Source organism: Fringilla coelebs (assembly GCF_963513975.1).
Source record: "Fringilla coelebs genome assembly, chromosome: 6".
In the NCBI taxonomy this organism is placed as follows: Eukaryota; Metazoa; Chordata; class Aves; order Passeriformes; family Fringillidae; genus Fringilla; species Fringilla coelebs.
The window spans coordinates 44591409-44606235 of NC_140034.1; the positions used below are offsets into that span (position 1 = coordinate 44591409).

The 14827-nt window shown below is 44.0% G+C and overlaps 1 protein-coding gene across 3 annotated transcripts in view; it reads left to right on the forward strand.

Annotated features, from left to right (window-relative positions):
• The first annotated feature begins 2829 nt into the window (after positions 1-2829).
• The window catches only part of KMT5B (lysine methyltransferase 5B), a 28225-nt gene continuing 16227 nt past the window's right edge, over positions 2830-14827 (forward strand). For 2 of the 3 annotated variants that reach the window (XM_084208245.1, XM_084208247.1), the window contains exons 1-3: positions 2830-3601; positions 10316-10552; positions 11208-11355. In XM_084208245.1, the coding sequence (XP_084064371.1) occupies positions 10399-10552; positions 11208-11355 (302 nt within the window). In that variant the 5' untranslated portion in view covers positions 2830-3601; positions 10316-10398. Of the gene's footprint in view, positions 3602-10312; positions 10553-11207; positions 11356-14827 lie in introns of all 3 variants that reach the window. The other variant, XM_084208246.1, reaches the window with a different exon arrangement.

Sequence of the window (14827 nt, forward strand, 5' to 3'; positions counted from 1 at the left end):
TCCAAATTACCCACTGCCACAGCCTGTAAATCAGATTTGCAAATAAAGTCAGAGTGGGCACACAGGCACAGAACACCATTTGCTCAGCTAGAGCTGTATCTTTTTCAGCTTAAGCTGGATTTGGCTTCACATCAATGGCAAGGTTTTGTCGCAGGGGTGGTTTGGAAGAGGGAGGCTCAGGGCTGCATTCTGACCCTGCAGCCATGGGCAGAGGTCTGGGCCCACACAAAGCCCCAGAGATCACAGTGCAGCAGCAGCTTCAACATGCAACTCAAGTCTAAAGTTCACCTTTTGCTTCTTAAAAGATACGGCTTGTACAAAACCACTCATCACATTAATATTTTAGTAACTACAAATTTCCAGTAAAAACTGGATGACCAAAAGTGTTTATGATATTAGAGCTGTGCTGTCATAGCATATATGGGATGCTGAAAATGTACAAACTATTCCCAAAGTGGGAACACCTAGAAAATCTGCAAAAAGAAAATTTCTTTATAACTAACAATTTGGGAAGACTATTTTGGGAATTTAAAACTACTGATTCTTGCCAATGCACACTGAAACTTATGTAGGTCTTGGTACATGCTGAAAATCTTTTGGTCTAATAGTTCCTCTCCAGAAGTAACAAAATCAACACAGAGATCTTGAGTAAAATGTGACTGAAATTTTTACACCTTTAATGAATGATTGCATCACTCCCATCCTTTGATAACCAAGTAGAAACAACAGAGTTTTATTACCTGAGATTTTTTCATGTTCTGGTGAGGGTTTAGGCTGATGTGGAAACATGGACTTAGAAAGCAAAACCAATGTTGAAACTAACCTAAACAGTTTCTAAACTGAAGTCTGAACATACTATACAAAATATAATAAATTACCCAAATTACATTTAGTGGGAGATAGTTGCCATGTATCTGCTGGTTTCCAAAAAAACCCAAAACAAAACAACCAAACAATACAAAACAAGCAAACAACAACAACAACAAAAAACACCACAAAAAACCCCAAACAAATAAAACTCAACAACAAAAAACAAAGAGGCACATTTAACATAGTAAACTTATTCTTGAAGCATCCTATCATAATTTGACCATGGTTTGATCACCCAGCTTTCTTATTTTCAAAGACAGCATTTTGTTCTATTGAATCAACTGCCTACCATGCAAAAACACTACAATGCAGAAGAAATAACAAACTGTAATTGAATTGGAAATAGTGATTATTTTTTCATTAAACTTTTGTAATTGTTACCAGAAGAAATAACTCTCAGATAAATTAATTTGGGGGGCAGGAAATTGTCCTTCCAGATGTAGCCAGAGCTTTGTCACCAGATCACCTGCTGGAAAGGATGTAAATAGGAGTTTTTGTGTGCTGCTTTCAACCACACTAAGGATTCATCAGCCATTGCCAGAGCTATAGAAAACTCTTGTTGCCATAAAGACTGAAGGCAGCATCTTCCAATCTAACAATATCCAACCTTCCAAGAGGACTGTAGCCATTCCCATAAACCTACAGAGCAACCTGGTGCACTTAAAAGCAATATACACACGTTGTTACTAATATTATCACAGTGCCACTGCTTGCAATGCTGCTGACAGTCCATTCTGGTTTGAACTAAATATTTTAGATGTTTATAATTCACCTGTAAAAGTCTATGTTAACCTGGTTTAGCAACTGGGCAGGCAAAATCTCAGCTTCAGAGGCAATTTCTTGTTATCAAATTAGAGTAAAATCAATTTTCCTAGCAATTTGGCTTGTTGAGATACATGGCATTTCCAAATATCGTCTCACTGGTGTTATTAAAGGAAAATTAAACAAAGTCACGTGCAAAATTACGTTCAGTTGAAAACCTTTAGCATCCTACTATGCATAAAGCTGAGAATTTCGTATTCTGGGTGAGTAGCTGTTGACAGGATAGGTGTCACATGGAAAAGCTTTCCCTCTTTCCCAGACGTTTCTGGTTGCCTTAGAACGAGTGCAAAAAATCTAAAAGCTTTGGGAAACTTATAAAAATAAAGCTCCTATTCGAGAATACTTTGTACTGGCGCAAGCTTATTGTACGACAAAATACAGAATAGGCAGCATGAAACATCAGGCACATCACAAATTCCTGAACTTCCAGCAGGAAAACGTTGGCCTCCGAGCTTTCCGAGCCCCGCCGATGTAATACCGCTCAACAGCTACTGCACGAACAAGCTTTTTTCCTCCACAACCGCGTGTAATACTGCCGGTTCCTGCCCTCGGGCGCTACCGCAGCCGTCCCTCCCCGCCCCGCTATCGCGACAGGGCGCGACACTGGCGCCGCCGCCTTTGTTCGGGTGCGGGGGGCACGGCCGCGCCCCGCCACCGGGGGGCGCTCCCGCCGCCACCGCTCCGTGCGGGCCGCGGCCACCGCGCCCCGCCGCCGCTGCCTTCGGCGCTACGCCGGGGAGGGGAAGGGAGGTGCCGTCCCAGCCCCTCCAGCCCGCGGGGGCCATTTTTAAATGCCTCTCTCAGGCAGGGGTGTGTGTGGGGGGGGAAAGCAGGTGCCGGAAGAGCTGAGTTTACGGTCCCATTCCCCTCTCAGGGGGAACTGTCTCCTCCCGGACTCCCGAGACCAGCACGGCAGGGGATCTGCGAGGCGCCACAAGGAGACACATCCCTACTCCATCCCGGTGCGCGCCCCGCGGCGGGGAGTCCCCCGCGTTTAAAGGGCAGCACCGCGCGGAGGGATCCCGGAGCGGGACTTCTTCCCGCACACACGGCCGTGCGGGACGGCCCGGGCCTCCTTCCCCTCCCTCGGCGGTATCCCTCCGCCGCGCCGGGTGGTCATGGGTCCCGCGGCCGCCGCCGTCCCCGCTCCGCGGCCGGACGCGCTGCCCCGACTGCCCCCGCGCCGCCAGCGGTGAAGCGGCAGCGGGAGGAGGCGGCGGCGGGGAGCGGCGCGGCTGTGGGCGGGCTGTGTTTCCCTGCGAGAGGTGTATCCTTCCGCGGCGGCGGGAGTGCGCGGCGGCGGGTGTCCGCGGTGTCCCTCCGCCGCCGGGAGCGCAGGGACACTCGGCGTCTCCCCGGACGGGGCGAGGAGGTCGCGGGCTCCGCCGGGAGGAACAAGAAGAAACTTCGGGGCGCGGCGGCCAGCACGGCGCTTGCCTGGCTCGGCAGGGCGGCGGAACGAGGGCTCCCCGCAGGGAAAGAGGAGAAGGACGAGGAAGCGGCGGCCGGTCCGCGCCGCCACCCCGCGGGGTCTCTGCGGGGGAGCCCGGGGGACTCTTTCTCGCGGGGCGCGGCGGAGGGATCTCCAGGCGGCTCTCCCCGCCGCCTCCCCCCTGCGCCGCTCGCCCCTCGGCGCCGCCATCTTGGATTTTAATCCGCCATTTTTTTTCCTCCCCCCACTTGGAATTATTTTTTATCACTATCGCCGCTTTTTTTTTTCTCCCCCCTTCCTTAGTTTTCCTCCCCACTCCGCCCCTCCCTGGCTCGGTCTTTACTTTCCCCCGTTCAGCTTCCTCCCTTCCCCCTTCCCCCCCCCCCCCCCCCCCCCCGCACCCTTGCCTTTGATGATTCATTTTCCCCCAGTGGCAGCGGGGGCAGCGCCTGCGGCGGGGGACCCCAGCGCGGGGCGGTGAGTTTGGGTCTCTGGGGAGGGTCTGTGTGTATTCTATGGGGCAGGGAAGGCGCCGGGGCCGTGAGGGGACTGCGCCCCTGAGCGCGGGGGGGCCGTGAGGAACCGCACCCGGGGTCCGGCAGCGTGCGGGGCCCCCGCGGGCAGGGTGGGGGCGGCTGTCGGAGCCCTGACAGCGGCGGGCGCAGCGGGGACCCGCGGGCGGAGGGGCGGCCGCGGGCGGGGCCGGGCCCCGGGGCCGGGGGCGGTGGGGGCCGCGCGGGGCCGGGGCGTGCGGCGGCGCCGGCGCGCGGAGAACGCCAGGGGGCAGCAGCGGGCGCGGGGGCGGCGCCGCCCGGGCCAGACCCGGTCCCGTTCCCCTTTCCGCCGGCCCGGCCCTGCGCTCTGGGCCGGGAGTTTCTGCCAGTTCCAGTAGTTCTGCGTCTGGGTTGGTGGTTTTAGTGACCGTCTCGATCTTGCCTCGTTTTGATGGAATGGCCGGACTAGTTGCCTTGGGAGTTTTTTGGTAGGTTTTTTGGTTGGGGTTGTTTTTTGTGGTTTTTTATCGGAGGACACATGCCATTAGGGAAGGAGTAAGAGGCACGTATTTGTCCAACATCTGTATCTGAAACTTTAAAGTGAAGTTACCCTTAAGAAGTTACTTTCGGAAAGGCGAAAACCGGTGAGTGAGAGGGAGAGTGCTTGGTGTTTTGTCAGGGTGTGTCACAGGCGGTGTGAGAACCTGAAGTGTAGAACTTTGTGGAGTTTTCCGCTGCGTTAAATTCAGCGCAGAGCAACATGTCTCAGGACAAGACGACAGTCTTAAGTTGTGCCGGGGGAAGTTTAGGTTGGACCTTAAGAAGAATTTCTTCACAGAAGGGGTGATTAGACATTGGAATGGGCTGCTCAGCCAGGTGATGGAGTCATCGTCCCTGGAGGTGTTTAAGGAAAGACTGGACGTGGCAATTAGTGCCATGGTCTAGTTGAAAGGGTGGTGTTCAGTCACAGATTGGACTCGATGATCTCAGAGGTCTTTCCCAACCTAATTGATTCTGTGATATGAGACGGCAATATGATCAGTGTTTAATAGTGTAACTATAAATACATACTGGCAGGTTTTTATCAATGAGGTTAAAATGTATTGGTAGGATAAGTTCTCATGGAGCCATGCCTTGTTTCCATAATCTGACCACTATAACTATGGATACAGCTGCTTCAATTTTCATTAATAGTGAAACTTTTCTCTTCAGTTCTTTGCTTTCTTCCTTGCATGTAAAAATATGACAGGAAATCAAGACTTACCTGATTGAAAAGTTGGATGTTATTGTTTCTTTGTCAGGCTGTTTTCTTATTAGGATCAGGTAGACACTGCTTTATACCCACTGGAGCTCACAAACTGGAAATTCAGACTTATTTAAAGTAATTGCTTAATGTATTGCATTTAAATGAATGAGTGGGATGATGTATCCTTGTATACTCTGTAACAGGACTGATTAGGGCTCTTGAATGCTTTTTCTTGCTCTGTTAGCACTGTCCTATTTCAGGACTACACTTCCCAGTATGCTCTTCCCTGCAAACAGCACATGCTTTAAGGCAACAGACTGTTGCCCAAGTCAGCATGGTAAGCGTAAGGTGTGATACTCTTGTGCCAAACCATAGCTGTGGTTTGAGGATGCAAAGAAGTCCCGGCTGATGTACTTCTGACCACTTCCCTGACCTTCTGTAGTCCCCCTGCCCCATAACATCCACTCTTGGTTCAAGCCAGCCAGGTTCAGATTTGTCTGGTGACTCCCCCAGTTTGGTGACCGAATCATTCGGTTACTTGGCTCTGCATTTGTTTTGCTGGCACAGAGGGAGGATGGCATGGAAGAGGGCACAAGCAGGTGTGGGGGCAGCAGTGCTACTTTTGGAGTTATACTGGTTTGGAGTCTTCATTGAACTGTTTGACCCAGCCATGGTGGAGCTGCTCCGAACTGAACCTGAACCCGTGTAAGTCACATAGCTGCACACACACAGAGCTAATTTGTGTTACAGAGAAATCCACGGAGCACTGGAATTGGTGGAAATGTTTGTGTGAATTGGCAAGTGGGAGGAACGGAGGTTCTCCCTCTCCTGGAAGCAGCCAAGCTTTTATATTGTCTCTGTGACTGCTGAACGCTGGAGTTGTTGCAGTGACTGGAGGGAATCACACATGCTCAGCCCCACCCTGAGAGAGCACCCGGTGGGGGACATGGCAGGGCAGAGGAGGAGGGGTCAGGAGCTGCTGAAGTGTAATTTGCTCTTTGACACTCATTTCGTGCTGGTACTGGATTGTTTCTGTGCTGTGCTTGGATTAGTATCCAAATTGACGCACAAAAATTGTGTGGCTGCACAAGAAAAAAAGGGAATGTACAGGCTGAGCTATTGATGAGAGACTGGAGCCTGGGTTTGGGTCGGTTTTGGGTCCAGGTGTGCTCTCCCCAACCTGCATCCTGGGGCTGCAGTTCTGCAACAGTTTGGACTGACCTGAGTCGGTTGTGACACAGTCTTAGAGCCTCCCCATGCCACTATTGATCCATATCCACTTCTGCACTGAACTTATTCTCAGCCCTAACTAGCTGAAAAGAAACACTCAAAAACATTTTTTGGTGGTCCGGTTTACTGAACCTCCAGATTCAATAGTCTTAAGTCTTCTCAACAAGACTTGAGACTGTTCTGAATAGCTTATTAAAGCTGTGCAAGTTTTCCTTCAGCTTTGATTTTTATCAGTCATTTTTATTCTGGTGATCCCATAGGAAAACAAGTTGCGCAGTTTTGTTCTGCTTCCCAAATTCCAAGGTCTGTTTACTTCTTGCAGGGCTATCAGTAATGAAACCTTTGTCTTTTCTCTTGATACCTCTGATTTGTCCAGAATAGCTGAGGCTGGGTTTTTTGTTTTGTTTGGGTTTTTTTTGTTTGGTGTGTGTGTCTTATATTTGCTTTAGATCACTGTCTTGTTGAGGAAAACTTTCTTGCAGCTATTGTTAATTAAAAAAAAAAAAAAAGGCAAGCAAGCCAAAATATAGGTGTTTGAGTTCTTAAAAATAACTTTTTAAAAAAATCCATAAATTATATTTTAATGGAGGTCTGTTGCCTGTCTGTACTAGTTGTGTTTGTGCTTCAGTTGTTGAATGGTGCTTCTGAATGTTACTAACATGCAAATAATGCTCAGAAAGTGTTAATAGGTTTAATAAATTTAGAATCAAGTAAATGAAACTTGAGTTTTCATTTTTAAGAGTACTGTTGCAATGAAATGCCAGATAGCTCAGTGAGAGGTACCAAATGCAATTAATTGAGCTGTATTTTGGCATTTGAGGAAATGTGCCTGTCAAACTAGCATAATACAATTGCTAAAGGCAGTGTGATTTAAACAGTAATGGTGTTATTAATAAAGGGTTAAAGCAGCATTGTGGTCATTTAAATTGAAATACAAAAGGTCCCTTGGGAGCTCTAATTGTGGTGGTAAACTTCACAGTATAGTGAAGTCCTAAGTGGTCCAGGTGCGGTGTTAGATTTTGATGGCAGAGCTCTGTAGCAAGAGTTTTGAAGTATGTGGTGGTGTAAATATATTTGAGTGTTTTCTTGAATGGGAAGGTAGTGTTCATCTCTGCCTTTTCTCCCTCAGTTCCTAAAGGACTTGTCAGTATGAATCTCATGTAGAAAGCAGTGTGAACAAATCACATCAGAAGATCTGTTAAATACCACATGGTGGTGGTTAGTGGTGCATTTCTTGCTTCCTTTCAGGTTTTCTGTTGGCATTAGCAATTGAGATATTCATGGGGAGAGGAATCCTTGCTGTTTCTGGCTTTTGGTATCATGTCTGGAAAGCTGGCTTTGGGTGCTGGGAGAAGGAATCACAGAGTCACAGAATGGGTCAGGGTGGAAGGGACCTCAGTGGGTCCTCTGGCCCAGCCTCCCTGCTCAGGCAGGGCCATCCTACAGCACATGGCAGAGAGCTGTGTCCAGATAGATCCTGAGTATCTCCAGTGAGGGAGACTCCACACTCTCTCTGGGCAGCCTGTTCCAGTGCTTGTTCACCTGCGCAGTAAAGATGTTCTTCCTTGTAATCAGGTGGAACTTCTATGCATCTGTTTCTGCCCACTGAATTGAATAGTGGCTGAAGAATCACACTTGCAGTCTTCAGGTTTGTCATTTGGCTGATATTAGAAAATAGAGGCAGCAGGAGATTGAGACAGAGGTTTTCTTGCTCATTAGGCGGATGAGCCCAAACAAATAATGATTTTTTTTACCAGAATTTTGCTATGCATCATTAAATGGCCTGATTTTCTTTGAGGAGGACTTATGTTGCTGTCTACATCAATCTCTTTTGGAGCAGAACAAAGTGTTTTTCCTAATGTTTAGTACAGTTTGAGTATCATTCTGTGGCCACATTGCTGCTTACCTTTGCAGTGGTACCTTCCTTGTCATTGCTGTTATTGGTTAAGCAGAAGCACGTTAGCACAGACAGTACTTACCCTGCCCAAAGGGCTCTTGCAAAAGATGGGTTTCCTTCTCCGTGCAGAGAATGCCTTTACTTCAGCCCACTGTGGCTACTGGACCTGGTGATTGTCAGAAAGTACCACAGTAAGCATTTCCCCCAGACTGCTGGATACAATACAGGATTCACCTACAGTCAGACTTCATGGTAGGTTCTTTCACCTGTCCTGCTTCTGAGCTGTAGCACAGCACAGTGTGGAGTTCAGTCCTGGTGTACAAAGACACCAAGACTGAATTTCATTTAAGTCCTTAATGTTGTTTCTGTCCTAATGCTTTTCATTACCAACGTTACAAAAACATGGCAGAATTAGGGTTAATTAGAGTATATAGACCTGAAAAATTAATAGATTGAGAAGTAAGACATATGAAGTTTGGGAGTTTACATCAGAGTCAGTCAGTGGCAGATCTTCACAGAGTTGCTCTTCTGACAGGTGGGATGCTTAACAAGGAAGTTTAAAAGGGGTTGTTTGGTTGTTTTTGAAGTTTTATTGTGTTGGGTTTTTTTCAGATGTATGTTATCATAAACTTAGATGTGTATGTTATCAGGCAAGCTCTGTGAAATAAAAAAAGCCTATCCAAGGGTGTTTTGGTGGTACTTTGTAAAAGGGCTAGGTCTACCTATAGTTGCATGAATATAATTAATCTTGAGGTTAAAGAAAATCCCTTCTATTACCGGCAGCAAGAACATTCTTTGTCTGCTAAAACGATCTCAATTCTTTTTCTTGATATTGATGCAGTAACTGAGCCAGCTTTTGCTCAGTGTGATTCTGTTACACTTTGTTGATAGTCTTTACTGCCCTTCTGTAACAATTTGTAAAAGGTTCGAAAACCTGTCAGTTTCTGGGTTATATGTTCTAGTAAGATGCTTGAGCCAATGCGTCTGTTAATATACAACACACTTGTCTTTACTGTGTTTCCTGAATTGCCTCAGTCTTCTGCATCTTTGTAACTAACTTAATTACAAATCATCTGGCCATAAACATTTCTTTAGGTAGCTGGATCACATAGGTGCCTAACAGAAATCTAATCATTTACTACTCTTACCTGATAAAAAGCAGCATTTCTGTAAAAGACAGTACTTCTATCATCTGTCAGTTTGTTGTGACTTTCTTCCATCAGATTGAAATGTGTGTTGCAATGGCCTGTTACCAGCTGTGAGCAGAGCATTGCTTTTTTATATAATTGCAGTAAAGTGAAAAGGCACAATTTACTTCTTTGTGAGGAAGCAGTAGGGAGGAGGGTGTATTAAAATCAAAAGAATGAATTACTAATGTGTAAATGCAATTGTAAAATAATTCTATAAATCAGATCTTTTCCTGCAAGTTATACACAGTGAGACACAATTGTGTACAAAAACATTATTAGCTTTCTTATAATTATTTATGCAAAAGACATTGAGACTACAGGCAAAAACTAGCATGTGCTTTGCTAGACATTTGTGTACTGTAAAAGTGCAACTCTGCTTGTGACCCCTACATAGTATTGGCATGTTGAACCAGGTGTGTTGTGACTGGTTTGTTTTGTGAAATGGAATAGTAAGAGTAGTGGCCTGTATCCTCTAAGTTGTCATTGAGGGTTTCTTTAGCTCTGATTTTTCAATAAAGATGTAACATCTTTTCCCTAACCCCATTCCAAAAATGTCCATTTTCTCGTTGGGTTTTTTCCTTTGTTATTCTAAACGGTGCTCATCTTTAGTTCTTGGAGGAGGCATGTAAAATGGTCTTTGCTGTAGAGTTCCCAGTAGGTCATGAGTTTCATGTATTAGGAGATAAAATCTTTATTGAATATGTATTTGAAAATACTCTGGGTCTGAAGTCACGTAGCTCTGGGCCTTTTAACCCACGTGTACCTATGCTTGTACAGGTATATCTGTGGGTATAGTCCAGCTCTTAAAAATGAACTGCCGTTAGCAATTTATCAGCTTCAGAATTCCATCCTTGTTGCCAGATGCCATTGTAAGTTGTAGGACAATACTTCACCTGTTCACTGTTCTGTATACTGGTGCTAATGAACAGCTTTTCTTTCTTCCTGATGCAAATGCTGATTGCCATCTTTCCTCCCACTTTTTCTTTGGGGGGGTGGGAATGAGGGTGCGTTTCAGTTTTTACTTTTACTACTATTATTATGATTGTTGGGGTATTATTACTATTTTTTTTAAACTCTGTGTCTTGAAAACAGTTTCCCACTAAGTTCTAATCATGTTTGTTTTACTTCCAGTAGGAATTGGAACTGAATTTATTCATCAACTTCTCCAAGCTTTTTGAAAAGTGACTAAATGCAACTGAGTCAGATTGTCTGTGGGTATGAAGTGGCTGGGAGAATCCAAGAACATGGTAGTGAATGGCCGGAGAAGTGGAAGCAAGTCATCTAATGACCATGCACAGACCAAATTGCAGCATGCAGGAAAGGAGAATCCAAAGACGGGCAAAAATGGAGTTGAGAGAAGATCAAGCAGATGTATGTACATGTTTCTACTTCTTAGTGCTATGATTCACTTCCTAGTTTGCCAGCCAGTCTTCTGTCTTACTTAATTCATGAGGGAGGTCTGCAGTCAGCATGGAGCTAACATAGAAATATTAGTTATGTACGTATTTTCTGGATGTGTTAACTCCCTTCAGGAATATAGATTTCTTCAGATCACTTTAAAAGTCAAGTAAGAATAACTGGGTGTAAATTAATTTTGAACTGCTGTAGTTATAAGATGCATGATTGGCACTAAGTGACAACTAGTATGATTTGAAGTGGATAACATAATTTTAAGTACTTGCCCAAATTTCAGTGAGTACACTTGTAGAAGTAAATTCCCTTTTTTAGTCAAGTCACTTACATCAATAGCCATTCTGCAGCCATTCTCCTTAAAACCTTAAAAAAGGTTTTAAGGAATATGGATTCTTATTTTTGCTATTGGTCTGGGATGAAGGATTAAATGCAAATTGATCCTTTATTCAGATGTCCTTTACAGTCCTTTATTCTGCTTCTCCAGGTACTTCATCATCTTCCTCAACTGTTCTGTATTTTTTTCCTCCAGCCTGTGTGTCTGTCTGTCCCCAAATGTATCTGGGCTCTATAATGTCCCTTAAATGATACCTAATTTGTGCTCTCTTATTTGCAGGTAGCAGTGCTTCAGGATTTGAGGGACAAAGTCGTTATGTGCCTTCCTCTGGAATGTCTGCCAAGGAACTCTGTGAAAATGATGACCTAGCAACTAGTTTGGTTCTTGATCCCTATTTAGGTTTTCAGACACACAAAATGAATACTAGGTAACTTGTCTTTATTTTTCTAGAAAAGAATTCATCTTCTTAGTTGTTGTAAATCAGCAAAACCGTGGAATTTTGTGCATGTTTTAAGAAAGTGAAAGAATGTGAATTTGCAAGTAGCTTCTGCCTTCGAAAGAGTGTTGCATGCGAGTCTGGAACTCAGCACTACAAATGCAGCCTTTCACAGGGCTCCATCATAGGGCTTTCCATTAGTCTCATGTATTTGTGCTGTAGAACAGGTTGGTAATAGGCACCATTTTCTAGTTTAAACAGTTAACTAATTGTAAGTTTGAAACCAGTAGTCATTTGAAATTATTCCAAGGCAGAAGCCAGTATTTGGTAACTTTTCTGTTTATTCCATGTGCCTGGATGCTTTATTTTTTCTTCCTTACTCTTAAACATCTGAAGAAAGATGTAGCTCCTGAGCAGTTCAGCGTTGGTGCTACTTGATCTGAAGTTCTGGCAGACCCCTGCTGAAGGAATTGCTGCTCGGATGTGTCTGTATGGATAAGATCAATGTGTACGCCAGCTGGAAACTTGCTTACCAGAGTAGCACCTACTTTTGCACTGTTACACATCCGTCTGAATGCTTTGATTGTGCATTCTGTGTGGTCTCAGGGTTTAGCTGTTTGTGCTTCTCTCTCTGTTACAGATGTATCACTGATGATAACTGTGTTCTATAGTTCTCTCTTAAGCTTGTCTTCATGCAAGATCTGTATTGATAGCTCAATGGAGAAACTGTATATAAACTATAAGTTTCTAAGGACAGGAACTGTATTGCTTACTACTGTGCAATAATAAGAGCTGGAGTTTCCTGGCAGCGCATGGGAAACAGACTCTCAGCCCTTCAAACTGTTGCTGTGACTATTTTTAAAGGACAGTTCACCTGTGCAGCACAGTCACATGCACACAGTATCAGTTAAGTAAATTGCATGTATGCAATGAACTGATTCATTCAAAAATGACTGCTAGATGAATTGGTGTAGTCACATGACATAAATAGTTGTTGGTATAGCCTGAAAGCATCAGCTGCACATGAAATTGAGTGGTGTGGCCCTAATAACTGTAACGACTTACCCCAAAGAGATCTTTCCTTTTTGCTGGAGAGTGCACCATCCCCCTTTAAGAAGAATGTTGTTTTTCCTCTTCCCTCCCAGCTGTTGGTTACAGTTGTACAGTCCAGGGAGATATTCTTACAGTTCAGTTTGAAGTGTCTTTTATATTTTCATCAGTTAGTCAAGCTAAGAATATATGCTGGAAGGATTTTTTTCTTCTGTTGCATGAATGATAGACTGCAGGTTTTGCACAGGTTGTTAGTTCATACGCTTTTTGCTGTGGAAATGCTGTAGTCATTGTTTAATAGTTGGAGAAGCTGCTGTCATGGATGTTGTTTTATGTTGATAGGTTGTCAACTAAAATACTTATTTAATTACTATTTTGAACCAAAAAGCTACACAAAGGCCATCATCATGTATTTCTTCCTTTCTCAGACTTGAAAAACAGTTACAGGCAGTCTTCAAGGACAGTAGTTAATAGTCTTGGAGCACTATGAGAAGTAATTAGGTGAGGCTTGCAGCTCCTACCAGATGCACACCTTCTGCCTCTATCATATTGTCCTATTGAGAAATTTTCTGATGTTGTAATAATTAAAGTCCAGGCATCAGCATAGTTCTTGCTTATCTTTTTGGTGCAGTGATGACACGTGCTTGTTACTGTGGCTGTGATGCTTAGATTATCTTTTTCCATCTAGTAAACTGTAGTCTTTCTAGGGCTCCTTACTGTTGTTTTAATGGCTTTGAGGGAAGGTGAAGGGAAACCAGGTGTGAAAAAACTATACTGCTTCTGAAATGCCAAGTGCCAGTATATTATGCCAAATATTATGATGTAGTAGAATTGAAGATTTGCAGCTTATGTTTGGGCATCTTCTGCTTCAGTGCCATGGAGTCATATTAGTTACATAGTTCATGTGTGGAGGTATGCTTAAAATAAAACAGCCACTTATGGTGATAGCAAAGATTTCCTGTTCCCTTGTTCTGATTTGTTTGAAGATGCCCTGTGAAAGTGTCTGTGCCACTGTTCTGCTGTGCTGTGTGGGAAACATGTAAGAGGTTTGTATTTTTGCAGCCCATTGTAAGTTGATGATCACTTAGTGAAGTTCTTCCTCTTACTTTGGAAGCCAGGTCTGTACTTTAGTATGCATGAGTGTCTTCTCTGTAAGCACTTTTTTTACTTAATTCTTCCAGTTGAAGAGTTTGTAAATTTGATTTGTCCAGAGTATATTGATTGAAGAAAAAAAAAGTAAAGTATATAGGTTGATGTTGAAATGTCCTTTTTTTTCCATCTTTTTTATATTGAGTTAATGATCTTATGGAAGTGTGATGACAAGAACACAATTGTTACTTTACCTGCTGGGTTTTGGTGTTTTGGTTTGGAGGTTTTTTCTGAGCGTATAAAAATAAAGTCCTGCAGTTTGTGAATGCCCACCATCTTGGGAATAGGGTTGTTGGCTCTGTAAACTATCAAGTCAGGAATGTCTGAAAGAACTGAAGACTGTTTCTTAAAAGCTTACAACGGAATCCTCTAATGTGTTTGTCCAGTGTTCCTCTGAAATGTCTTCTTGTCACTAGGGATTTGAAGGACAGTATAACATGTGGCTCTGGAAATGTCCTCAGTGGCTTTACCCAAAAGTATTTTTTTCATTCTTTTGATTTCCAAGAGAAAGCAGGATGTTTTCAGAGCTTCAAACCCTTTTTACAGGCTCAGTTGTCATTCTTTTATCAATTTTGTAGCTCTTATCTCAACAGAATAGCAGCTTAGCAGTTAATAAAAGAAGCCCCATGTCTTAGAAAGTATGTTCTTGTCAAGTATTACTGTTCTAAGAGGTTTTGTTGCTTCTGGTACAAATCCTGTTATATCAGCCTTTGCTAGTTTGTTCTGGTAAAAAACAAAACTCATTTTGCAAGTTACACTTCCTGGGCTGAAAGTTTACAAACACTAGAGATTAAAACTGACACTTGTAAAATGCCAAGTGAGTTCTTGCCTGTCTTACCATTTCTTATTTTTGGGTGCTTTTCCCTAGGCTGAGCACTGAATCTTGAAGTTACATGCCTTAGTGGCTAATCTGCTCTTTATCCTATCTGACAGACCAAGGTGTTACTGTGTAAACCTTAAGCCAGACTCCCAATCATGTTGCTGCTGTTACCAGTCAGTATTGTTTCCTGGTTCCCTAAAGAACCAGCATCATGCTAGGGGATACTGAGAGCACTTCCAAAATGTGTCTCCAAATCTACAAATGGTTTAGGAAGTCAGATATGTTGTGGTCTGTTTGCTGCTCTTAGTGCAGTTACAAACAAGTGCATGATGTGGGTGGTTTTGTCTGAATACATGGGACTAAGGGACCAAGGCTTAAGAATTTCCGTGTTTTCCTTTGGAAACGTTAGGTGCTTGGGGATGAGGTACAGGAAGCTGCTTCTCT